The sequence below is a fragment of the Numenius arquata genome, chromosome 24, assembly GCF_964106895.1.
Source record: "Numenius arquata chromosome 24, bNumArq3.hap1.1, whole genome shotgun sequence".
In the NCBI taxonomy this organism is placed as follows: domain Eukaryota; kingdom Metazoa; phylum Chordata; class Aves; order Charadriiformes; family Scolopacidae; genus Numenius; species Numenius arquata.
In genome coordinates this window covers 5,857,807-5,881,433 of record NC_133599.1, presented here as the reverse complement: position 1 = coordinate 5,881,433, position 23,627 = coordinate 5,857,807, and the positions used below count along the sequence as shown (strand labels likewise).

At 56.2% G+C, this 23,627-nt stretch overlaps 2 protein-coding genes across 4 annotated transcripts; one reads left to right on the top strand and one right to left on the bottom strand.

The window, feature by feature from the left end:
* Positions 1-1,548: 1,548 nt before the first annotated feature.
* Positions 1,549-7,340, top strand: ADIPOR1 (adiponectin receptor 1). The gene is made up of 7 exons (XM_074163341.1): positions 1,549-1,689; positions 2,533-2,649; positions 3,289-3,460; positions 3,923-4,109; positions 5,257-5,444; positions 6,670-6,863; positions 7,212-7,340. Exons 1-7 carry the CDS (start codon positions 1,549-1,551, stop codon positions 7,338-7,340), a joined length of 1,128 nt encoding a protein of 375 aa, XP_074019442.1.
* A 2,515-nt stretch (positions 7,341-9,855) lies between these two features.
* Positions 9,856-21,523, bottom strand: TIMM17A (translocase of inner mitochondrial membrane 17A). 3 transcript variants are annotated; one of them, XR_012463640.1, is made up of 7 exons: positions 21,465-21,510; positions 16,814-16,913; positions 15,101-15,164; positions 13,561-13,689; positions 12,429-12,539; positions 11,514-11,597; positions 10,186-11,154 (listed from the first exon to the last, which is right to left on the bottom strand). XR_012463640.1 is itself a non-coding variant. In XM_074163209.1 (6 exons), exons 1-6 carry the CDS (start codon positions 21,488-21,490, stop codon positions 11,084-11,086), a joined length of 501 nt encoding a protein of 166 aa, XP_074019310.1. In that variant the 5' UTR covers positions 21,491-21,523; the 3' UTR covers positions 9,856-11,083. The 3 variants fall into 3 exon arrangements, 1 of the variants encoding a protein (XP_074019310.1); XR_012463639.1 differs by having other exon boundaries at positions 10,829-11,154; positions 11,514-11,600; XM_074163209.1 differs by lacking the exon at positions 11,514-11,597 and having other exon boundaries at positions 9,856-11,154; positions 21,465-21,523.
* Between the last annotated feature and the right edge of the window lie 2,104 nt (positions 21,524-23,627).

Sequence of the window (23,627 nt, the reverse complement as noted above, 5' to 3'; positions counted from 1 at the left end):
CCCCAGAGCATCTCCCACCCCCCAAAGAGCCCCAAACCCTGTGTCCCCTCCAAACCCCGCGTCCCCTCCAAAACCCACGTCCCCTCCAAATCCCATGTCCCCTCCAAACCTGTGTCCCCTCCAAATCCCGTGTCCCATCCAAATCCCGTGTCCCATCCAAATCCCGTGTCCCCTCCAAACCTGTCCCCTCCAAATCCCGTGTCCCATCCAAATCCCGTGTCCCCTCCAAACCCCACGTCCCCTCCAAAACCCATGTCCCCTCCAAATCCCGTGTCCCCTCCAAATCCCACGTCCCCTCCAAATCCCGCATCCCCTCCAAACCCATGTCCCCTCCAAACCCCTCCACCACTCACCCTGTGGGGACAGCGGGTGACCCAGGTCCCTCCGACCCACCCCGGCACCGGCGGCACCTATTTAATGCCAGGAAGGTTGGAAATTCCCTCCCCTCCCCGTTCCCCAGCCCAGCAGCCCCCGAGAAACCCCTTCCAGCAGCGGAGCCATGAATGATTGATGGGGAACAGGATCCGCCATTGTGCCAAGCAGCTGAGGGGAGTCTCCGGCCCTGGCTGTCGTTAGCGGAGGTAATTAAACCTCCGGGCAGGGAAAGATGAGCCGGCCCTAACAGGCCGAGGGCGACCTCGGCCATGAATTATTGCTGCGAACGTTTGCTCTCCGGGGCTGTCAGCAGCCGGGGAAGCCCTCGACGGCCTTCAGAGGGACCCGCAGCGCTGGGGTTGCCGACAGCCATCAGGGACAGAGGGACGGGGAGAGATGGGGCCTGGCCTGGGCACCCCTCAGGGCGGCCATGACACCGTAACAGGGCGGCAGAGTCACTATAACCGCAGGCCCAAGGGTGGTGCGGGCCTGACCCTCGCCCCTCGGGGGGTCTGTGCCCCCTCCCCGGTAGGGCCGCGGGGTGCGGGCCCCCCCGGGTCCCAGCGGGCCCTCCCGCCGCCATCACGGGTCGCCCGGAGGTGGCGCTCCCGGCGCGGCGCCCGCCCCGCCCCTAGGGGGCAGCAGAGCGTGCGGCCACAGAGACGCGGGGCCGGGCCAGAGCGCCTCCCGCCCGGCACGTCAGGAGGGCGGCTCGTCCAATCACAGCCGCGGGAAGGGGGAGGGTGGAGAGAGAGAGATAGACAGCGGCGGTGACCAATCAGAATGCGGGACCCGCCGTTCCGCCCCGTGGGGGTGTCGTCGCGGCGCGGGGCGGGGCTTCGCCACCGGAAGCGGCCCCGTTCCCTCAGCGTCGCTTCCGGTGCCGCCGCCGCCGCCCAGCGCGGGATGTAGCGGCCGGTGAGTGCGGGCGGGAAGGGGGAGGGCGGCGGTCTCAGTCCCGCCGGTGCCCCGGGGAGGGTCGGGACCTTCCCGCGGGCTGGCACCGGCGGGCCCGGCCCGGCCCGGCCCGGGGTGCGGTGCGGTGCGCGGCCCGCGGTTCCCGGTGACTCTCTTCTCCCTCCCTCCCTCCCTCCCTCCCTCCCTTCCCAGCGCGGCGGCAGAAGGACGTGGAGGGACCTGCACCGGCTGCCCCCCAGCACCGACCCCGCCGCCATGGCGTCCCGCAAAGCCTCCGCCGCCGGGCAGGGCAACGGGCTGGCGGCCGCCGGCCGGGACCGAGCCCACCTGGAGCTGGCCGAGCTGGGGCCGCTGCTGGAGGAGAAGGGGGACCAAGGAGCCGCCGGCTCGGCCAGTGTAAGCTCTCCCTCGCCCTCCGCCCCGAGCGGGTGCCCCCGCTCGCAAGAGCCCCGGTTGGGCCCCCGCGCCTCCGTCCCGGGACTCCCCGCTCCCTCCTTGCGGATTAACCCGGGAATTTGCCCCTTATCCCATTAGCAGCTTGAAGGGTGCGGGCCGGCTGGCTGGGTTTTGTGGAGCCCCGAGGCCGGTCCTGGCGTTGGGTCACTGCAGAGCGGCCGTGAGGGGACGGGGAGGCCGTGAGGGGACAGTCTGGCTGGTCCCAGCACTGAGCTGCCCCAAAAAATTTCTCCCGCGGTGCTGGCGTGGGCCTGGGGTGGCCGAGACGCGCCGTCCCTGCCTGCCAGCGCTGCTGTTTGGGGTGAAGGGGGTGTTTGAAGGGGGGGGGGGGTGTCTCAGCCTTAGGGCTGGAAATCGCTTTCCCAAACCCACTAACGGAAAAGGAGGAGGCTGGGAGCTGCGGTGGGACGGGCAGAGCGTTCCCGGTTCCGGAGGGTGCTGGGGAGCCCCTGGCCCTGCTCTGGGTTGGGCTCATGGCTTGGAGGGGGGGGGGGGGGGGGGGCAGGTTTCCTGGCTGGGCCGAGTGGCTGTTCCAGGGGTGTAGGGATGCAAATCCCCCAGGGTAATCCCGCCTTTCAACAAGGATAAATCTGGGATTAGCCTGCCCGAGATGGTTAAGACAGCAGCGTGTTGCATAAGCGGTGGTGACCGGCGGGTCCTGCCTGTCCCCTCGGGAAGGGATGAAGCCCCAGGTGCTCTCGGAAGGGACTCGCCATGCTCCGTGCGCTGTTCCTCCTCCTCCCACGGGCAGGAATGATTTCCTTCCGGCCTTTCTCCCTTTAGGCTGAAGACCCGCCGTGCCCAGCGGCCCGTGAGGAAGAAGAGGAAGTGGTCCGTGTGCTGACTTTGCCTCTGCAGGCTCATCATGCCATGGAGAAGATGGAAGAGTTTGTCTATAAGGTACAGGAGCCTGGTGCGATGCCCTAATCCTGATCTTGGAGTATTAATGAGGCCGGGATGCCCCAGGGCCTGTTCCCGGGAGTGGTGTGGGAAGGGGATGGCGGTGGCTGGGAAGGACCGGTGGGTGTTGGAGGTTGTGCCCAAACGAGCAGCGACCTGGGGAGCAGCCCCGGTGTCTCTGCATTCCTTCAACGGGGACTGGGAGCACCAAACATGGTTGCAGGTTTTACTGGGCGCCTGTGCCCGCGGTCACCGTGGTTCTGTAAGCGGGGACACCGGCTGAGGGCCAGCCCGGTTCTTCTACCATATGGGACTCCCTCTTCCCTGACCAAAACGGGAGGGAATTCCCTGCTGCAGGGAACAGTTACTTCAGATGCCAAAGGGTTAAACCTGAGGGTGCAAATCGGCTCTGGCTCCCTGGGGGGCCGTGTGGGGTGCGCTCAGCGGGATGCGGGTGGCTTAAGGGGTGCCTGATGTTGCAAGAGCTGAACTTCCTCTCCCCGAGGAGCCTTACGGAGCGTTTTCAGCCTGGGCTGGGCTTGTTCCGCCTGTGACTTTAGGCTCCTGGAGTGAGTAGATGTGAGCCCTTGGGCTGGCTCAGTGCTCTGGGGGCCACTAGCCCGGCTTGGCCCGTTGCAGGTGTGGGAAGGGCGCTGGCGCGTGATCCCCTACGACGTGCTGCCCGACTGGCTGAAGGACAACGATTACCTCCTGCACGGCCACCGGCCTCCCATGCCCTCCTTCCGAGCCTGCTTCAAGAGCATCTTCCGAATACACACCGAGACGGGCAACATCTGGACCCACTTGCTAGGTGACCGGGGGGGTGGGGGTGTTTGGTAGCCCATGGGGCTTTTCCCCTACTCACAAGGGTGGGCCAGGACCGGCCCACCCTTTCTTTTGGCCAGGACCGGCCTGGTGTTGGGGTCCTTTCTGTGCCCCGGGATCACCTACCCCTGCCTGGTCCTGTGTGCGCAGGGAACTGGTCGTGAGGTCCCTGGGGGAGGAGAGACCGGGGCATTTCCTCCCAGCGGGGGCCCCAGCCTGGGCTCAGCCACCGTTTGTGGCTTTGCCAACGCTCCGCAAGAGTGGGACGGAGAAATACCTTCTGGGCAAGATAAGAAATCCTCGGAGTCTGAAACCCAGGGGCGGGCGGTGGCTCTTCACCCTGTACCTGACCGTGCCCTTGCCCCCGGGGCCCTGTTTCTCCTGGGTTTTTGCTTGAATTCATTCACCTCCCTTCTCCCTGACCCTCCCTTTGGTGTGTTCCCTGCAGGTTTCGTCTTGTTCCTCTGCCTGGGGATCCTGACCATGCTGCGGCCCAACATGTATTTCATGGCTCCTCTCCAGGAGAAGGTGGTGTTCGGGATGTTCTTCCTGGGAGCGGTGCTGTGCCTCAGCTTCTCCTGGCTTTTCCACACCGTCTACTGTCACTCGGAGAAGGTCTCGAGGACTTTTTCGAAGTGAGTCAGCACGAGCGCGGTTGCGTGGCATCGTATGGAAGGTTTTGGGTTGTCTCAGAGCTTCCTCTTGGAAAGAGCTGCCTTCCCAAAGTTTTGATCCCTGGGGAAAGGGAGTGGTCACCAAATCCGGTGCGGAATTGAGAGGGAGCCACAGCTGGGCCCTGGAGGGCTCTGTCCTGTGCCCAAGCACCTTAAATCTGCCGCTCAAATGATGAGGTGGATGATAAAGGCCGGGGACCCGCAGCTCCCGAGGGAACAGCCTTTGTGCCCCTCGTGGGGGTGAAGTGAGGAGGGGTCTCGCTCTCAGGAGAACGGGGCGGTTTGGCAGTTTCCTGGCTGCTTTCAAAAAAAAAAGGAAAAAAAAAAAAAAACAACAAAAAAAAACCAAACGCTGGTTTGGATCCAATTTGGATTGAAACCAAATGGAAAGAAAACAAACAGGATTCCCGGCAAAGTGGAAAGGCTGGGCAGCGGCCAGTGCCTCTCCCCGAGGGCTCCTAGGGTTAAGCTCGCATCAGCGGCGCGGGCAGAGCAGCAGCCGGGCTTCCACGAAAGATCTGTCAAAGGCTTTTATTTGGGGGTGGGTTTTGCTGGGAAATGGGGTCGCTCTCCTTTGCGCAAACCCCAGATTTCCTGCGGGATCGTGCCTGCAGAACAAACGGTGCCGCCGTGCCCTCAGCAGAAACGTCCTTGCCCGTCGGGGAAAGGGCTGGCCGTGGCCGCGGGGGTAACGCGAGCGGCTGCTTTCGGTGCTGCAAGTGGTTCCTGGATCGATAGATCGAAAGCACTTTGCGGCGGAGGAGGAACAGTCAAATCCATACTCGCAGGGACTCGTGCCCGACGTGTCCTGGGGTGGGGGTTCGAGCGCGCGGCCCCTCGTATCCACCCGGTTCCTGTTTGTCCCCAGGAGCCGCCTTCGTGCCCAGACCCTTTCTCCTGTCCCAAATCGCGTTGATGAGACCCAAGATTTCTCCCCTTTGTGGACACTCGGCTTCACCCGCGGGGCCGGGGAGGGGGGCTTTGTTGGGGCACAGACAGGCTGGGGGGTCACCGACACACCGTTACCCAGAGGACACCAGGAGGTGGGGGGGGGCTGGATTTTGGGGCTCATCACCTGTGACTCTCCGTCGTTCCACCCCGGCTGCAGGTTGGATTATTCAGGAATTGCACTGCTGATTATGGGGAGCTTCGTCCCGTGGCTCTACTATTCCTTCTACTGCTCCCCGCAGCCAAGACTCATCTACCTCTCCATCGTCTGCGTCCTGGGCATCTCCGCCATCATCGTTGCGCAGTGGGACCGCTTTGCCACCCCCAAGCACAGGCAGACGAGAGCAGGTACGAGTTCTCCCTCCTTTCCCTGAGTCCCCAGCCCCGGGAGGGACTTTGGGAAGGTCCCGTTGTGGGGGCGTGGCTCTTCCCATTCGGGGAGAGTTCTCGGCAGCTGCAGGATGATTTCCCCCGGAGCGCTACGGCAGCTCCTGGCAGGGAGAGGCTTCTTCCTCCACGGGGATTTAGACCCTCCGCCGAGCAGGGCCCGAGCTCCGCCTGGCACTCGCCAAACCCGAGGTTTGGAGCAGACGGACGGCGTTTATCGATAGCCCTGTAAGCGGCGGCCGGGTGCCCCGGGGCTGTGCCGCACGGAGCCACCTTCTCCGGGAAGCGGTTCGAGCTGCGGGTTCACGCTGCCGGGCGGAGGAGGAGAAGATTCCCTCCTCTCTCCCCCGTCGGTTACACGCTGGCATGTTCCTGCCTCCCTGGAGGCTGCGGGGAGAGGCTGCCCCCCGATCCCACTCCGCACGTACACCCTGTCCCGGCCCCGCTGCGGGTGGAACCAGCCTCACTGAGCGTGGAGAAATGCCTCTGCCCGTCCTTCCTCCCGGGGGGGGGGGTCCTACAGCAAACGGCTCTCCTAGCGGTGTCCTCGTTACGTGGCGAGAGACGATGCTGAGCTGGAGGCCGGGCGTGTGAGGCGGGAGACCCCCCCCGGGAGGGCAGGGGACAAGGGGGGGACCTCCAGTCCCACCACCTCCTTGGCTGCCGGCTCCGGGAGGGGGCTGCCGGCCTCCCCCGGTGCCAAGAGACAGCGCTGGCTGGGCCAATTCCTGTGGCCAGTCCAAGCCGCAGCCTCTCTGGGCTGGTGTCTCACCGCGGTGCCGTTTGCTCTCTGCCAAACTAATTAGATGCTAGAGCTGAAAATTTCAGCACTGCTAATTAGCACCTTCCCCTCGAGCTCCAGGCAGTTTCACCTCCCCTCCTGGCAGGGTTCTGGGGCTGCTGCCCTCCTCCTGCCTGCTGGAGCACCAAGGGGCTGGCACCCTCCCCAAGGGCTGTTCCCGGAGTCGGGAGCCATCCCTGTGGCTGTACTGGGAGCACAGTGAGCCCTGCCCAGTCAGCACTGGTTTTGACTGGGACGTAGAGCTGTAAATCCTTTGTTTTTCAATGGATAGATGCCTTGGGGTCGCATAATTTGGGACCGAGCGAGGAAAAGCCTGCCAGTGGCTGCGGGATGTGGGGTGGGGGGTGATGATGGCGGTTTGCTGATCTCTCCTCTCGGTCGCAGGCGTCTTTCTGGGGCTGGGGCTGAGCGGGGTGGTGCCCACCATGCACTTCACCATCGCCGAAGGCTTCGTCAAAGCCACCACCGTGGGCCAGATGGGCTGGTTCTTCCTCATGGCCGTCATGTACATCACGGGCGCGGGGCTCTACGCCGCCCGCATCCCCGAGCGCTTCTTCCCGGGCAAGTTCGACATCTGGGTGAGTGTGGGGCGGAGGGGGCGAGTGTGGGGCGCTGTGGGGCTGGGGAGGGGATGGAAAGGGGGGGGGGGGGGGGGTGAGCTCCGAGGTGAGGAGGAAGAGGCTGGGGGTGTCCTGCTGTGCCCCAAGGCACATCAGGCAGCCAGACCTTGACTGGCTGCTGCCAACAGGCAAAGTACAGGGTAGAAAATTCCGCCTGGGAGCGAGGAGCGGGGAGAAGCGGAGCTCACAGTCCTGGGGCGGTGCAGAAGCAGCGAAGAGGAGGAGAAGGAGGAGGAAGAAGAGGTGTTCCCGGTGTTACTTTGGCCCCTTTGGTCCGGTCTAAAGGGCTTTTTCCCTTCCCCGCAGTTTCAGTCTCATCAGATCTTCCACGTGCTGGTGGTGGCCGCGGCCTTCGTCCACTTCTACGGGGTGTCCAACCTGCAGGAGTTTCGCTACGGACTGGAAGGGGGGTGCACAGACGACTCCCTGCTCTGAGACACCCCCCCCACTCCCTCCCCCCCCCCCCCCCCCCCCGTTTTAGTACAAGCTTCCTAAGTGCTTTTTAAACTCTTTGTCTTTGCTAAAAATCAAAGGAAGACTTAAAACTGTTTGGGGTTGTTGGTTGGGTTTTGTTTGGTTTTTTGTTTGGGTTTTTTTTTTTTTTTTTAAGAAAAAAAAAAGAAACAGAAAAATTCTTTAGCATTATTGACCAAATCCTCACACACACACACACCCCCCCGTTGCCACACGCTTCACCGGGGCTGAGGGGGGAGGCGAGGGGGGGCCCCCGGCAGCGCTTTTGCCTCCTCCAGCCGCTCTGGGGTGATTCCCCCCCCCCCACTCCTTCCCAGACAGGTCGAACCCCCCCAAAGGTAGAGGCACGGGCCCCCCCAGTCCTGGCACCGCCGAGCCCCCCCCCGAACTCCCCCCCCAGCTCACGGCCGGAGCCAGCAGCAACACGCACTACCAGAGATATTTCTTCTGCGTATCCCTCGCAGCAGAAGTGGGGGGGGGGGGGGGGGGAGCAGCTCTGCATCCCTCCCCCCCCCCGTCCCCCCAGAGCTGCTGCCCAGGGCGCAGATGCATATAACTTAAGTTTTAATTGTCTTATTTCTTGTTTGTTCGTTTGTTTTTCCTTGACAAAGTAATGTTAAACATAAATGAGAGAATATTTAATATTTAATACTAAGCTTTAAGGACTTGCTGCCAGCGCAGTGCACCGGGCTCCCCGCTGTCTGGGGGCGTTGAGGAAGGACAGCGTCAGGGGAATGTAGAGCTGCTGTAGCTGATTGAAATAAAAAGGTCAATAGTTCAGTGTCGTGCGGGGGGGTGTCTGTCTCCTTTTTTTTGGGGTTGGGGGGGTTGGGGGGGGCGGCAGTGAGAGTGAGCAGCCCCAAGGGCTGAAATAAAACAAAGGGAGCCCTTTCCGGGGGAGGAAATAGAGAATCACAGAACAGTTTGGGTTGGAAGGGACCTTAAAGGCCACCCCCCGCCCAGTGCCACCCCCTGCCCTGGGCAGGGACACCTCCCACCAGACCAGGTTGCTCCAAGCCCCCTCCAACCTGCCCTTGAACCCCTCCAGGGATGGGGCAGCCACAGCTTCTCTGGGCAACCTGGGCCAGGCTCTCACCACCCTCACAGCAAACAAGTTCTTCCCCACATCTCAGCTCAATCTCCCCTCTTTCAGTGTCAAACCCTTCTCCCTCCTCCTATGGCTCCCCTCCCTGATCCAGAGTCCCTCCCCAGCTTTCCTGGAGCCTCTTTAGGGACTGGAAGGGGCTCTAAGGTCTCCCCGGAACCTTCTCTTCTCCAGGCTGAACCCCCCCCAACTCTCTCAGCCTGTCCTCACAGCAGAGGGGCTCCAGCCCTCCCAGCATCTCTGTGGCCACCTCTGGTCCCACTCCAACAGGTCCATGTCCTTCTGATGTTGGTGGCCCCAGAGCTGGAGGCAGCACTGGGGGGGGGGGGGGGGGGGGTCTCCCCAGAGCGGAGCAGAGGTGCAGAATCCCCCCCTCGCCCTGCTGGCCACGCTGCTGGGGATGCAGCCTGGGGTGCAGGGGGTTTCTGGGCTGCCAGCGCACGGTGCCAGGGCTTGTGGAGCTTCTCACCCACCAACACCCCCAAGTCCTTTTCCTCAGGGCTGTTCTCAAGCAGGGCTGGGTGAAGGCTTCCTCTGGGGCTCGGTGAGGATGAGGGAGGTGCCGTGAGCTGCTGCAGCCCAGCTGGTGGGGAGGGAGGGAGGATGACACCCCGAATCGGTGTCTTCCGGGGTGTAGGTGACTCTTGCAGGGGATCAGAGGGAAGAGCTGAGCCGAGCCAAGCTCCTCTCCGCAGCCCCGGCCCGTTGCCTTACAGAGGGGTGAGGGAGGAGGGCTCAACAGGGCCACCGCGGGCCCCGAGCCACAGACGGACACTGGTGGCACATGTCCCCACTCTCCCCGTGTCCCTGCTGCTGCAGAGAAGGGCTGTGTGGTGGCCCCTTTATGGGGGCCACCTTTAGGGACCTGGTGGAGCCCCCAGGGAGGGGAGCAGCAGGTTCTCCTGTGACAGCTCAACCTACAGCAGCTCCTGTGCACCCCCGTGTCCCCCCTGGCCACAGCACAGGCAGGAGAGGTCACCCATGTCCCCTGGGGCCAGGAGGGGACTTGGCCGAGAGTCCTCTCTCCCCTCCCGGCAAATGCCCAAGGACAGCTCAGCGGTGCGAGGGCTGGAGACCGAAACCCTTGAGCTGCACAGCTGAACAACACCCGAGGGCTCCAATCCCATATAAAAGAGTTTGGGAAAACACCTTTTGTGATTAAAATGGAAATTTGGATGCCCGGGGGAGGGTCCAGAGCTGCCGGGAACTGAGCGTTAATTCTCTCTTAGAGACCAGAGACTCACCAGCTCTATGCCTGGGGGGCTCAACTGAGGAGAGGGCACCGAGTGACACAAATCAAGAAAATTGCCTTTAAAATTCACACACACACACACACACACACACACACACACACACACACACGGTGCTTCTGTGCTTAAGGTTTTTGGAAATGACACACCAGCAGCAGCCACGTGCAATGGTTCGGTACCAGAGCCCCAACCCTGGCAGCCCTGGAGCGTTTCCAGGACAGGCAGGGGGTGGGAACAAGAAAACACCCCCTTTTACAAGATGCCAGGACAAAAGAGATGGTCGGGATCCCGCACGCCTCGTACGATCCCAGTTCACCCCTTTATCAACCACTAACTGTGACCGCTCCTGCCTGATTTCCACCCTCTCCTCCTGCTCAGCTCCGACAGGCTCCTGCCAGAGGGCAGGGATCAAACTCCTCTCTGGGAGGGGAAAAAGCCACGAAGCAACTCAGATAATATGAATGAAGTCTTTTTGAGTACGGATATTCCATCAGGAACTGACAGAACGCATGATGCAAGCATGACGGCACCAAGCAAATGTATTAACAACAGAAAACCTCACTGGATTATGATTTTTTAACCACTGGCAAGAGGGAACGCACCTCCGCACCTGGAGTTTAAGAACAAAACCACGGAGCAGCCATTTTAATCGTGCTCAGGACTGGACCCAAGGCGAAAAGACCAGCAGCAGAGGTGAAGAATTAACTTGCTGCCACCTCTTGCCACAGGGGGCTCAAAGCCTGGCGGGTTTAGGGGACAACGGGGGACGCTGCAGCCCGCGGACCCCCAAAAGGCAGGTTCAGCTTTAACCAGAGACCCTGGGCTGCCTGGTGGCAGCCCAGAAAACAAAGAACAGGAGTGAAATAAGTACTGCTGGAAGTAATTTTCACTGGCTTGCACATTCTCCCAGTAATATTCACTTTAGGAATGTAAAACTGCGCGTAGATTAATTATTTTCCTTAAGCTGAAATGTGTGTCGTGACCTAAATCCGGTGGGGAAGAGGCTGCGGTCGCTGTCGCTGCCCCATCCCGGAGAAGACTCCAGAGACCTTCACTTCAGTCCACTTCCAAAGGATGACAAGACTCCGTTTGGTCCTTGTCTCAAACCTCCGTGTATTCTATCAGACATGTATTAACATTACAGCAATGGAATCTATCGGGAATAAATAGATTTGTCGTCTTCTAAAAGTTCTCCTGCGCAGCTTTACACTGAAAAGGGCTGAAGGTCCTCTGGGCCTGGTTTGGGTAAGAGGCTACCACCGGCGTTAAGGACATACCGCGGCTCGCTCCTCCAGAGTTGGGACATTTCAGCTCGGGGCCAACGTGAACCAGGAGAAGGAGGAGAATCATCACTGGTATTGTCTGTAGTCACCGAACGGAGAGGGCTGCAACTGGGAGGGGTCTTCTGAAAACTGAGGGCCTGGGAAGAAGGCGAGAGGGGGAAAAAAAAGGCAGATGATAAATACCAGAAGACAGGAGATTCTTCCCACTCCCAGCATGAACCACATTCACAGCATTTTTAACAGAAAGCCCCTCTAGAACTAACGAAGCCAATAACAAGACTTTATATTTGGTGGTTTTTTTTCATTCAAAGAAGTTCAAGAGCTTTTTGCATCGATGGAGCCTCGGTCCAACGAGGACCATGCTTTTATCTCCTTTATTAAGAGGAAAATTAATCGGAGCAGCGAGAAGGAAGCATTTTCAGTCACCTAAAGGAGCTGAAACCTATTCCTTATTGCCCTGCAGTTGAACTTAGCCACTCTGTAAAGGTTTACCCACCGTAACTTGCCCGACAATAAAGCAAGCCAGTGAGACGGAACAAATCATTGCGGAGTCAGCTTCCCGACTCCTCTTGCTGCCGTTCTGCTGGAGGGAAGCAATACGTTTACTGTGCGCCAATCCCAGAGAATAAATCCTAACAGACAAATGACACCCTTCCTCTAAAGCAGCTTAATTTTAAAATGTCTTGGCACGAAGAACAGAAACTCGTAAGAGTTTTAAACTGAACAAAGAACATCAGTCAACAAACCCGAGAGGAAGCCTCTCAGGAGTTAGTGGCTTGTTACTAATCCTTTCAACCAGTCTTTTTTGTCAGAATTCCTCCCAAAACAAGGCGGGGCGAGAGGTATTGAGTATTTTGCGATACGAGTAGTAACACAAATGGTTCTCGACTCGGCTGACACCCCAGCTTGCATTTTACTTAGAAAAAACCAAAAGGGATCTAGTTTTTGAAGAAGTTTAGAAAAAAAATGCCGCCGCCACCCTCCTGCCCCTCTTTGAAATCTTGTATTTGTCCACTGATCTCCATCAGCCCATCTAAACCAGTGTTTATACTGGCACACAGACCACAGCAGGCCCTTCCCCACAACCTGCTGCCTGCTGTCCCCTCACACCTCCTGTGACACCCTCCACCGACTAAACTCCTGCTGCCACCGCCTGCCAGGCTGTACGGTGGCCCCAGGGGACGGGGCAGGACAGCAGGGACGTCCCTGCTTTTGGTCTTGGGTCCCCAATTTCAGTCCCACAGCCTCCAGTCACCCACTGGGACGGAGCTGATGATGCTCTGGGCTTCTCCTTGGCTTTCCGCAGCCTCAGAAGCCGGCAGAGCAGACGTACTCCGCGATGAGACTGAGGTTGGGGAGTAACGGCTGCGCTACGAAAGCCTTGCGATACCGGAGGCCGATGGTTCCTCACCATTTGGAAACTGTGTGGAGGCAAATCTTGTTAAGAGAATACCAGCTCCTTCGATTAAAGCCAGGAGAATTCCTCCCATGGCGGCAGATCCGACCATGGCAACGGGGCCATCTGGAAACAAAAAGCACAAAACAACACTTTTTTACTTCTTTGATGCATAACTTTGCATATTATAGCTCCCTTTCTTCAGTTATCATCTCTCCTATAATTCTCCTCCAAATTTTGCATCCATTAAGCCTCATTAGCATCACCAACAAAAGGATAATTACTGTGCAACTCCCCTCCTCTTCCTCAAGGAAACAAAGGAACAGGGTAATGTCTGAGAACATCATTATTACTTTCATAAGTGTGCCCAGTGCCAAGAAGGCCACCAGCATCCTGGCCTGCATCAGGAACAGCACGGTGAGGAGGACTTGGGAGGTGATTGTCCCCCTGGACTGGGCACTGGTGAGGCCCCACCACCAGTGTGTGTCCAGTTTTGGGACCCTCACCACAAAAAAAAGGACACTGAGGAGCTGGAGCAGGCCCAGAGAAGGGCAACGGAGCTGGTGAGGGGTCTGGAGCTCAAGCCTTGTGAGGAGCGGCTGAGGGAGCTGGGGGTGTTCAGCCTGGAGAAAAGGAGGCTGAGGGGAGACCTTCTCGCTCTCTCCAACTCCCTGAAAGGAGGGTGTAGCCAGGGGGAGTCGGTCTCTTCTCCCAAGGAACAGGCCATGGGACAAGAGGAAATGGCCTCAAGTTGTGCCAGGGGAGGTTCAGATTGGAGATTAGGAACAATTTTTACACGGAAAGGGTTCTTAAGCCTTGGAATGGGCTGCCCAGGGAAGGGGTTGAGGCACCATCCCTGGAGGGATTTAAAACCCGGGTTGACATAGAGCTTAGAGACATGGTTTAGTGACGGGTTTTATCAGAGTTAGGATGATGGTTGGACGAGATGATCTTAAATGTCTCTTCCCACCCAGACAATTCTATGATTCTATAAACACAGGACAAAAGTTTCAGATAATCTTTCAATTTCCCTGAGCAAGTAAATTCCAATTTGGGTATCACAGACTGTTGTTTCGCTGTAACAATGAGTATATTTAGAAAACAGAAGTTTTTCAATTAATGTCCTCCTCAGTGCTCAGGTTCTTACTTCTGGCAGCCAATATGGCTCCGGTCAGGGCTCCGCTCGTGATGGAATTCCACGGATCTTCTTTCCCTCTCATTCTGACCATGCTACAGTCGATCATGGAGAAGAGCCCTCCCCAGACAGCAAAGCTACCTGTTAAAAAATAAACAAAAAGCAGTTTGGAGAAAGCAGCCGAGCCAGTTGTGCTGCAGCCACGTAATCAAGAGAGGTTTCAGACACAGAAGTACATTCAAACTCCAAAAGAACCCAAAACAGATTAAAAGCAATACTGACAAAAATTCTCAACTTGCCAGGTGACACACAAATTACACATATTTTATATATAATACCACTAACTTATATTTAATGACAAGAAGCTTATCAAACAGTGATCATAATGGAATTTCCATCCTAATAAAACCAGATTAGCCCCGGGAACTTTAAAATTTTTCCATCTTTAAACATATTTCCACATAGAGAATGATGCAGAACAATTTTGCACCTTATCCTAATCCAGTTCTGCCCTGGGCAGGGATGCCTCCCACCAGACCAGGTTGCTCCAAGCCCCCTCCAACCTGGCCTTGAACCCCTCCAGAGATGGGGCAGCCACAGCTTCTCTGGGCAACCTGGGCCAGGCTCTCACCACCCTCACAGCAAAGAAGTTCTTCCCCACATCTCAGCTCAATCTCCCCTCTTTCAGTGTCAAACCCTTCCCCCTCCTCCTATGGCTCCCCTCCCTGATCCAGAGTCCCTCCCCAGCTTTCCTGGAGCCCCTTTAGGGACTGGAAGGGGCTCTAAGGTCTCCCCGGAGCCTTCCCTTCTCCAGGCTGAACCCCCCCAACTCTCTCAGCCTGTCCTCACAGCAGAGGGGCTCCAGCCCTCCCAGCATCTCCGTGGCCTCCTCTGGTCCCACTCCAACAGGTCCATGTCCTTCTGATGTTGGTGGCCCCAGAGCTGGAGGCAGCACTGGGTGGGGGGGGTCTCCCCAGAGCGCAGCAGAGGTGCAGAATCCCCCCCTCGCCCTGCTGGCCACGCTGCTGGGGATGCAGCCCAGGGTGCAGGTGGTTTCTGGGCTGCCAGTGCAAGTTGCTGGGGTGTGTGGAGCTCCTCATCCACCGACACCCCCAAGTCCTTCCTGTCAGGGCCGTTCTCCAGCCATTCTCCACCCAGCCCGGATTTGTGCTGGGGATTGCCCTAACCCAGGTGCAGGACCTTGCACTTGGTCTGGTTGAACCTCATGAGGTTGGCTCGGGGCCACCTCCCCAGCCTGTCCAGGTCCCTCTGGATGGCATCCCTTCCCTCCAGCGTGTCACCACGCCACACAGCTTGGTGTCATTGGCAAACTTGCCGAGGGTGCACTCGATCCCACTCTGTGTTAAGCCTGGTTTATCACACCACGAACACAAGCATCTTCCCTCCCCACCTGAACCAATCCTGGATGCACCAGAACCACATTTACCCCCTGCCTGGAATCACAAACCCCACTGATCTGCCCCACAGCTCTTGTCCCACGTTACGTTCCCAAACTGGCAACTGACAGCAACACCACCACAAAATTAATTACCTCCCAGTTGTGGAGCTCTTGTTTTAATCGCTGTCAAACTTCCCCGCAGCCGGTGGTTCACACCCTACAATAAAAGAGAAATGACAGTTAAAAGAGTGAAGACTCAGCCAACCTGCCTATAGAGAGTGAAAACTTGCCACAGGCCCGACATATTTCTAAGCACCCTCAAGAGCCATGATCAGGAGCTGATAAAACCTTGTTTTATACATATTTTATTATTTACCACTCCCTTATAATGTACCCATCAACTACAGAAATTAATTACAGCCATCGGGCATTAAACAATTTCAATTCAAAGTCTATTGGCCTACTGGGGACTAAAGGAGACAGCATTTCTCTGCTCCAATCCGCTGCCTGGTCACCTCATGCAGTTGGCACAGGAGCCACCAGCAGAGCATGAGGGGCAGGAAACCATGGGGAGGAGACTCTGTGGGGAGAACAGGGAAATCCACCCAACAAGAGTCCCACAGGGCTGTGCCAGAGGAAAACCCTGCTGATATATCACATTTCCATCAGTATTTCATCTATTTTAGTACAAGCCTATCTCAGATGCCCACATCCCCAGAGGCCTGTGCTGGGCCATCTCATTGGTTGTCCCGAATTTAGTCATTCCTGGTCGGGTGGAGGATTTAATCCTTGTCTCGTCAGCATAGTCTCGGGAGCTAAGGGAAGCGAGGAATTCAGCTTCTGAACGTGGTGCTGAGCCTTCCAGAGTCTGACGCTAAACACGTCACCCAGGACCCCACAGAATTATCACTTGGGATTTTCCTACGCTTTAAGAAGATTTAAAGAACACACACCCAAGTTTGATTTTTGATACAAGCACTCAGAAGCGCGACAGGTTTATTTAATAAATCTTAAGGAAAATTAAGAATATAGTTAAGTCTATAATCCTTTTCAAGTTAATTGCCTGCAGGATCTGACTAGTTTGGAAACAGTTATTTACTTACAAAACTTACCTCAAACCAATGGCTTATTAAGTGTCACACAAGTAACACCAAAAAGCTCAACAAAAATCCCTTTTTGTTTGCCAGAGAAAACGTTTTAAAACGTTTATAAAACATTTTAAAAGGCTTATAGTCAAAATTTGGCAGCAGAAATCCTGAAAGTGAAAACTGACTCGAGCATCAGCTCAACTTCAACTTTCATGTTGACACACACTTCTGCGTTTAAACAAAACCCAACTATCAAAAAAATCTAGTTAATAAAGAATGCTAATAATTAAGTAAGAGACTAATTAAAGAAAATAATGCCCTCTAATACAAATCTGAAGGAGAAAAGATTCTTGCTTTGTGTCTTTCCATTTGTGAAAAGGGAGGGAGAGGGGTGGCCGGAGGAGGAACAGCCCGGGCTCCACGTCTTTATGTGCAGACAGAATCAAAGGTAGAAGATCAGCCAAAATGGACATATTCTGCTGTACCCTCCACTTCCCCATCCCGAGGGAAATGTCCCTCAGCCAGGGTCCCACTGGTGCCACCAGATCGAGCAGGGAAAGCAGAACTTCGACCCAGAAAGACGAAGGAGCCATCTGGATCCTGAGCCGGTCACCAGATGTACCCCCCCTGGTTTGGATTAATGACAGGCAGGTCATTAATCACTCACACTCCCGGCACAGGGATGATTTCTCCTCTACCTTCGGCTGGCCAGATTCACTGCTGACAGGGAGAGAAAGCAGGACGCACTCAGAATATGCTCTGAAATGGTTTTACTCACCACTGGGGAATTCCTGAACCCCTTGATAGCTTGGAAAATGCCACCTCCTATCGCTCCCATCGTGAAAGCACCTCCGCAGTCATCTACTATCCTCCAGGGACTAGAAAGAGAAATAAAGATGAAAACACTAAATTTCATCACTTTAAACCACACAAGTAACAGTAACGGATTCACCACTCAAGCATCGAGTGTAACTGGAGTGAAAATCAAGCCTGCGTTGTCTCACACCCAGCGTGCTGAGCAGACATCACCAAAACACAGGGAATATTACACCAAAACAAATCCGAGGTTTGCCAAGAATCAACCAACCCGGCTCCCTTGAGCGGTGGCAACAAATACGGAGAAGAATTGCCCGAACTCCTCACACAAGGCAGAAAGACCTATTTCCATCACGGAAAACTTCTGCAGAGTTCTGGCTCTGCCCTAATTACAGAGCGTAAATAGCTTCAAACTTTTTGTTCTCATTTTCCTCTTGACCTACGGAAAACTTCGGTGGCAAATTCAACGAGACTCGGTTCACAGCTGGCACAAAACACCGCTTTCCTGGATTACTCCTGTTTTTCATTAGTTCTGGTTATTTAAACGAGAGGCTTCAAAGTCATCTTTTGTTAAAGGGAAAAGGTTTTTTTCATGGTGCGTGCTGGATGTCTGAAATTCACTCGAACAAAACACAGACCCAGTCAGAGAAGGCCGCAATTCCTGCCTCCGACGACACGGAGAGTCAAATGTTTCCGACCAGCGCGGAAAAGCTTTGCGACGGAAAGAGTAACTCCCTCGCAGCAAACGCTTTCAACACCAGTGAGATGAGCTTTAATTTGGGGTTCAAAATCCGTTGCCAAACACTAGAGCCTTGGAACTCTCCGCCACCAAACTGAACTCCTAAACCAGGTGACTGCTAACCTGGTATTAACCTCTGTTGCCACTGCTGGTAATTTCAAAGCATAAAATAACAAAGTTATTGTGTTTCTTTCATCTTCTGTCAAAATCTTACAGCAGAAGCCAAGCACTCAGGTGATTATAACTCCTGCGCTGTCAATAATCAGAAAACTGAGCAAAAAAACACTACAACACCACACAGGGTGACAAAACTGAACTCTATGGAACGCTCAGCGCTCACGGTAGCGAACGCCAGCTATGAGCATCCGTGTGCGTTCCCCATCGCACTCTGAATTTCACGTTTCTGTTCACGAGGGCTCCCTACAGCACCCAGCTGAATCAAAGAATGCTATGGGGTTGGAAGGGACCTCTGGAGATCATCTAGTCCAACCTCCTGCCAGAGCAGGGTCACCCAGAGCAGGTCCCACAGGAACGTGTCCAGGCGGGTTTGAATGTCTCCAGAGAAGGAGACTCCACCACCTCTCTGGGCAGCCTCTTCCAGGGCTCTGCCACCCTCACAGGAAAGAAGTTCCTCCTCATGTTGAGATGGAACTTCCCATGTTCAAGTTTGTGCCCGTTACCCCTTGTCCTGTCACTGGGCACCACTGAAAAAAGACTGGCCCCATCCTCCTGACACCCACCCTTTAAGTATTTATAGGTGTTGATCAGATCCCCCCTCAGTCTGCTCTTCTCCAGACTAAAAAGACCCAAGTCCCTCAGCCTTTCCTCGTAAGAGAGATGCTCCAGGCCCCTCATCATCCTCGTAGCCCTTTGCTGTGTCCTCCAGCAGCTCCCCATCCTTCTGGAACTGGGGAGCCCAGACGTGAGGGTACGTCTGCACTGACCCCTTTTGAATCTGACACTTTCCTGCTCCACAGAACATGCTGATGCTCTTCTGCTGCAAGGAGTGACAAACACCATCTCTTTTCCCCAGACCCCTCGCTTTACTGCATATTTTGTCACAAGGGTTTTGTTTGGGTTTTTTTTTTTAATTCCTGCAAATAATTCCCAAACTGGCAGTCCCTTCTCCTACACCTTCTCCCAGGCTCCTCACTTCCCCGACCTACTTCTGCATCCCTCCCTGCCTCCGCAGCCGCTTTAACGAGAGCATGGCCAGCTCTGCACACCTTCTAAAGGAAAGCAAATCGCTTGTTTGCACACATGGCATCAGTCGCTTGCTTCATTTTTCCACTCCGACATCGCCTGGTTGTTCCGAACGCACCAGAACCCCACCCAAATGTCACCAGTGATGACCCCAGTGACAGCGACATCCAGGTCACAAACCCACAGTGACTCAGAAACCAGTGGAAGAATTGTACGTTATCCCACCACACATCACCTTTCCTTTTTACTGCCCTGCCTGTAACACGCTTTCATCTCATACTCCTGACAAATCCCCTCTGGCTTTGACTACATTCAATAATTTAGCCCCGCTTCACATTTGATTTTCCTTCCCCTATTTCCTGCATTTAATGATCAGAAAAAGGTTAGAGGCACACTGTTGTCAGAGATGCCGAGATGAAAAGCCAAGAAGTCTTTCTTCTCGGGGTTTTTTTGTTGTTTTGTTCTTCTCCACATCTTCTGTCCAGATTTTGATCTACTCTGTTATGAATAAAACATCTCATCACAACCCTCTTCCTTCGTTAGCTTGCGAACAGTGATCTTGTTAAAAAGCTTTCTGGAAATCTAAATAGATTATGTAAAGTGGTTTTCCTTTACCCACAAGGTCAAAGAATTTCAATTTAGCAAATTGTGACTGTTCTTTACAGAAGCTTCGTTAATTAGACTCCAATCACCAAATGCTTCCCTAGATGTTTTCCATCTTTAACCCTACTTCAGATGTCAAGCTCATTAGCTGTTACCTTTGGGGTTCTTAATTTTCCTTTTAAACTAGCCCCCAAGCCTCCGCAGGAGCAGCTTTTAAACGAGAAAACGTCTTTGATACCAGCACAGCTATTCCATGTGTCAGCTCCTTTGAATTCCCAGACAGACGCCGTGTGTATCTGAAAGCCGACACAAAACACCCCCCAGTCCCTGGCAGTGCTCCACCTCAGTAGAGGGAAGAATCGGAAGAGAATAAAAGAGATTATTCCATTATTAATTTGGCACTTATCTACCAGCTTAATGTTACTGTTAATTGTTTCCCTGACTTTAAGGGGAGCCCTCGCAGCAGGGAAACGATGTGCTCGCTGCTACATGCAAGGTAAGGTCAGATTCCTACTCCTGATGGCAGCCGAGATCGCTTAGAGGTGAGGAGATCAGAGGCCAGGACTTTGCTTGCGCCGTGGCCCCGGGGCAGCCCCGCTGACCGCAGAGGCTGAGGATCCCCCACACCTCAGAGGGAGCTGCAGGGGCTCACGGCACTGTTTGGTTCAATAAAAAGTGGAGAGGGTGGCAGGGCCAGCGGAGCGAGGACAGCCGGTGGGCAGCATGCCAGCTCAGACCGCGCCTGGGCCAAGACCCTCGCTCCAAGGGTTGAATCGTCCCCCCGAGCTCCACGGCTGCCTGCAGCTCTCCTAACGGCCAACGAACCACGAGAGTCAGAAGCCACCACATTTTAAATAAAGCTGCCTTTTCTCAGCACCGAGGGCTCTGCGGGGAGCCAGCCTGATACCAGCTCTGCTGCAGAATGGGCAGCACTTCATCCTTGTCGTCAAACGATCGTGACATGCCAGCCTGACCTCTGCCTCCCCGTCAGCCACTTGAGCCATTCCCAGACTATGCAACAGCCAGTGCTTCTAACGAGGGCAACTGCGATGCAAACCACAGCCAGGTCCTACAGTGTCACCTTCCAGCGAGGTCACACCGCTCCCAGAAACAGCAGCTCCCAGGGAGTTGAACCCCCCCTCCCCCCACGTCACTGCAGGGGGACAGAGATAACGGGGTGACCAGCAACAAATGGGACAAAACAGCATGGGGCACCCTCAACCCCCCCCCCCAGTTCAGCAGCAACCCATCCCTGTCGCATGATCCTGCTGCAGGGAGAATGAGATTATCTGGAGCCCACAGCAATCAATAAATAAATAGAATTTATTTTACTGATGTCCCAAATTTTGTGCTCTAGAAAGGTGGAGCTGACATTTATGGAGAAACTTAAAACGTGGCAGCAGAGCAATCTGCAAAGCTTTGGGAAAAGCCTCGAGAAGTCACAGGTCTCTATTTGTAGAGGCTGCACACTTAAACCTGAGCCTAACCTTCACTTAAATGTTTTATTCCTACAAATAAAACCTTTTAAGTTGCAACCAAGGCAGCTGTGAACGTTTACAAAAGACACCGCTAAGGCATGATCGGTATGAGATGCTGCCAGCTCGGCAGTGCGAGCAGGCCTGTGGCGCTCCGGCCTCATGGAACTGGGAGAAGGAGGAGGGCAGAGTCACCGGGGCCTGAGGGGACACCGAGGGGACGAAGTGGCCCCGACCCAACAGCGTCTGCGGCCCTCGGAGGCCCAGGTGCCAGGCAGGCCGCAGGGCCTAACCGCCAGGCCGGTACCTCCCCGCCTCAGGGAGGCTCCTCCGGTCGCGGTACCGGCGGGGCTTTGCCCACCCAGGCCCCGAGCCACGGGGCAGCCCCTCAGCCGGCGCGGCGCGGCCTCCCCCGCCGCTGCTGCCTCAGAGGGGCCCGGCCAAGGTCACACCCGCAGCGCTCCACCGGGGAGCGCCCGCCCCGCTCTCTCCTCACCCCCTTCCCCCTCACCCCTCTCCCCGGTGTGCCCCCCCGGTCCCGGTTACCCCCCAAGCCCCGGGAGACTCCGCCGGGCCCCGCGGCCGCCCCTCACCAGGGCTCACGCGCGTACTCCTCCATCTTGTCAGGCACCACCGCCCTCGCCCGCCTTCCCGCCGCGCGATTGGCTGACGGGCCCCGCGCCGGCCAATGGCGGCGGAGGGCGGGACTAAGGCCTGCGCGGAGGGGGCTGCGCATGCGCCGTGCCCCCTTCACCCCGCGCTGACTGGCGGCGGCGGCGGCGGCTCTTGACCGGGGCCTCAGGTCGCCCGTTCCGCCGTGAGGCAGTCCCGGGGAGCACCCACTCTGGTCGCTGGGCCTGCTTCATGTACTAGGCCCACTTCATGTACTGGGCCCTCTCCGTCTACTGGGCTCGCTTCTTTCGCCGGGTCCGCTTCAACTGCAGGGCCGGCTTTGTCCGCCGGGCCTCCAGGCCTGCTGGGCCCGCTAGGCCTGCCTCATCCGTTGGGCCCGCTTTGCTCGGCGGGCCCACCGACCCCACTTGTGCCATCCTCGGGCACAGCCATCAGCGTGTGTCCCATGGGAATGTCCCCAGAGATGGTGCTGTCCCGACAGGGCCCTCTGAGGCGGGTGTGGGGCATTGGAGAGGCTCCAATGGACAAAAGGAGCATACAGGAAAGCTGGGGGGGCGGGTCTTGATGAGGGAGGGGAGCCATAGGAGGAGGAGGAAAGGTTTGACACTGAAAGAGGGGAGATTGAGCTGAGATGTGGGGAAGAAATTCTTTGCTGTGAGGGTGGTGAGACCCTGGCCCAGGTTGCCCCAAGAAGCTGTGGCTGCCCCATCCCTGGAGGGGTTCAAGGCCAGGTTGGAGGGGGCTTGGAGCAACCTGGTGTGGTGGGGGGTGTCCCTGCCCAGGGCAGGGGGTGGCACTGGGTGGGCTTTAAAGTTCCTTCCAATTCTAACCATTCTATGATACTATATATAATGTCTCTGTTAGGGCTAGGCCCGTGGCACTATGACAACAGCCAGAAACGTAGCAGCTTTTACTTAGGCCTCTAATAAATCGTGCCTGCAGTAAAAGCATGAGCAAATCCAGGAGGCTGGGGTCTGCTCTGCTGATCCTCAGGTGACTGATCTGTTTGTAAATGCATCCTGACAGAAAACGCTGTGGGTGCCCTGAAAGTGGAAGGAGAGAAGAGGCCTGGCAGCACCTGGCTGAACTGGAGGAGGATGCCTGGCTGGTGACAGAGGGGTCAGTGAGGGGCTCACGCTGAGGGCATCCGTCCCACCAGAGCTGCTGAGGTGCTCGGGAGCTGCTGAAGCAGCTAGGCTGACCTCAGGGTGTCCCTTGGGATGCTCCTGTGGGCCGGGCAGTGTGGGGTGGGCGAGAGCTGGGCTTTGAGGTCAAGAGACGGTGCCTGCGAGAGGGTTGTTCTCCAGGGAGGCCGGGAAGGCAGAGCTGAAAACAGCAGAATTTGTTTCTGTGCTGGCAGCAAATGCCGGGGCAGCCTGCAAAGCCCCAGAAGCCTTTCCCCACACGTTTGCAAGTGCTCTGAGTTGTAAATTGGTTATTCTTTTCCCACTCCTAATTTAACCTTACACACAGCGCTCTTTCATAAGGGCGGTACATCACTGGGTTCTAACAGGTGATGCGGAATGTGCACCAAGGCACTTAATTGCTCTAATAAGTCATGGGCTGAAGCAACGGAAAGGAGCTGAAATGCTCCCCCTGCTTTAATTTGCTGCTTTTGAAGGCTTTAAAGGACTCCTTGTGAATGTAAACCTTCACGGTCTGGGTGCTGCGATGGCATGTTTGTCCTTATTTGAGGCGGGATGGGAGGGAGCAGAGGGTGCTGCAGTGACGGGGATTACCAGAAGGTGGTATTGTGGCTTCTGCTTTGGCTAGGGAGGGGAGATGGGAAGAGTGGAAAATCTCAGCCTTATCCCAGCCATCGTGGCCTGATCTCCCCACTGCCATGTCCTCTGTTGCTGCTGTAACTGGTCCCACAGTGGTCTGACCCTCCTTAGGATGGCAATTTCTTGCCCTGGTCCTTGTCCTTTCCCCCTAATGAGTGGCAGGTTAATTATATCAGGCTCAATGATCACTCTGGTCATCCCTTTCACAAGTTGTGGGAGATTTTGTGAAGCTCCCTGCTGAGCTCATATGGTATTTGACCTGCAGTGCCCAGGGTCACCAAAGGGACCTCCAGTAGATCATCTGAGGGCACTGGTGACATCCCCGGGCAGGCTGCTGGA

Coding starts and splice junctions, on each gene's coding strand:
- ADIPOR1 (XM_074163341.1), top strand. CDS start 1,549: ATGGCGTCCCGCAAAGCCTCCGCCGCCGGGCAGGGCAACGGGCTGGCG. Junction 1,690..2,532: donor GAGCCGCCGGCTCGGCCAGT/GTAAGCTCTCCC, acceptor TTCTCCCTTTAG/GCTGAAGACCCGCCGTGCCC. Junction 5,445..6,669: donor GCACAGGCAGACGAGAGCAG/GTACGAGTTCTC, acceptor TCTCGGTCGCAG/GCGTCTTTCTGGGGCTGGGG.
- TIMM17A (XM_074163209.1), bottom strand. CDS start 21,490: ATGGAGGAGTACGCGCGTGAGCCCTG. Junction 16,914..21,464: donor GAGTACGCGCGTGAGCCCTG/GTGAGGGGCGGC, acceptor TTCTCTTTCTAG/TCCCTGGAGGATAGTAGATG. Junction 13,690..15,100: donor AAGAGCTCCACAACTGGGAG/GTAATTAATTTT, acceptor ATTTTTTAACAG/GTAGCTTTGCTGTCTGGGGA.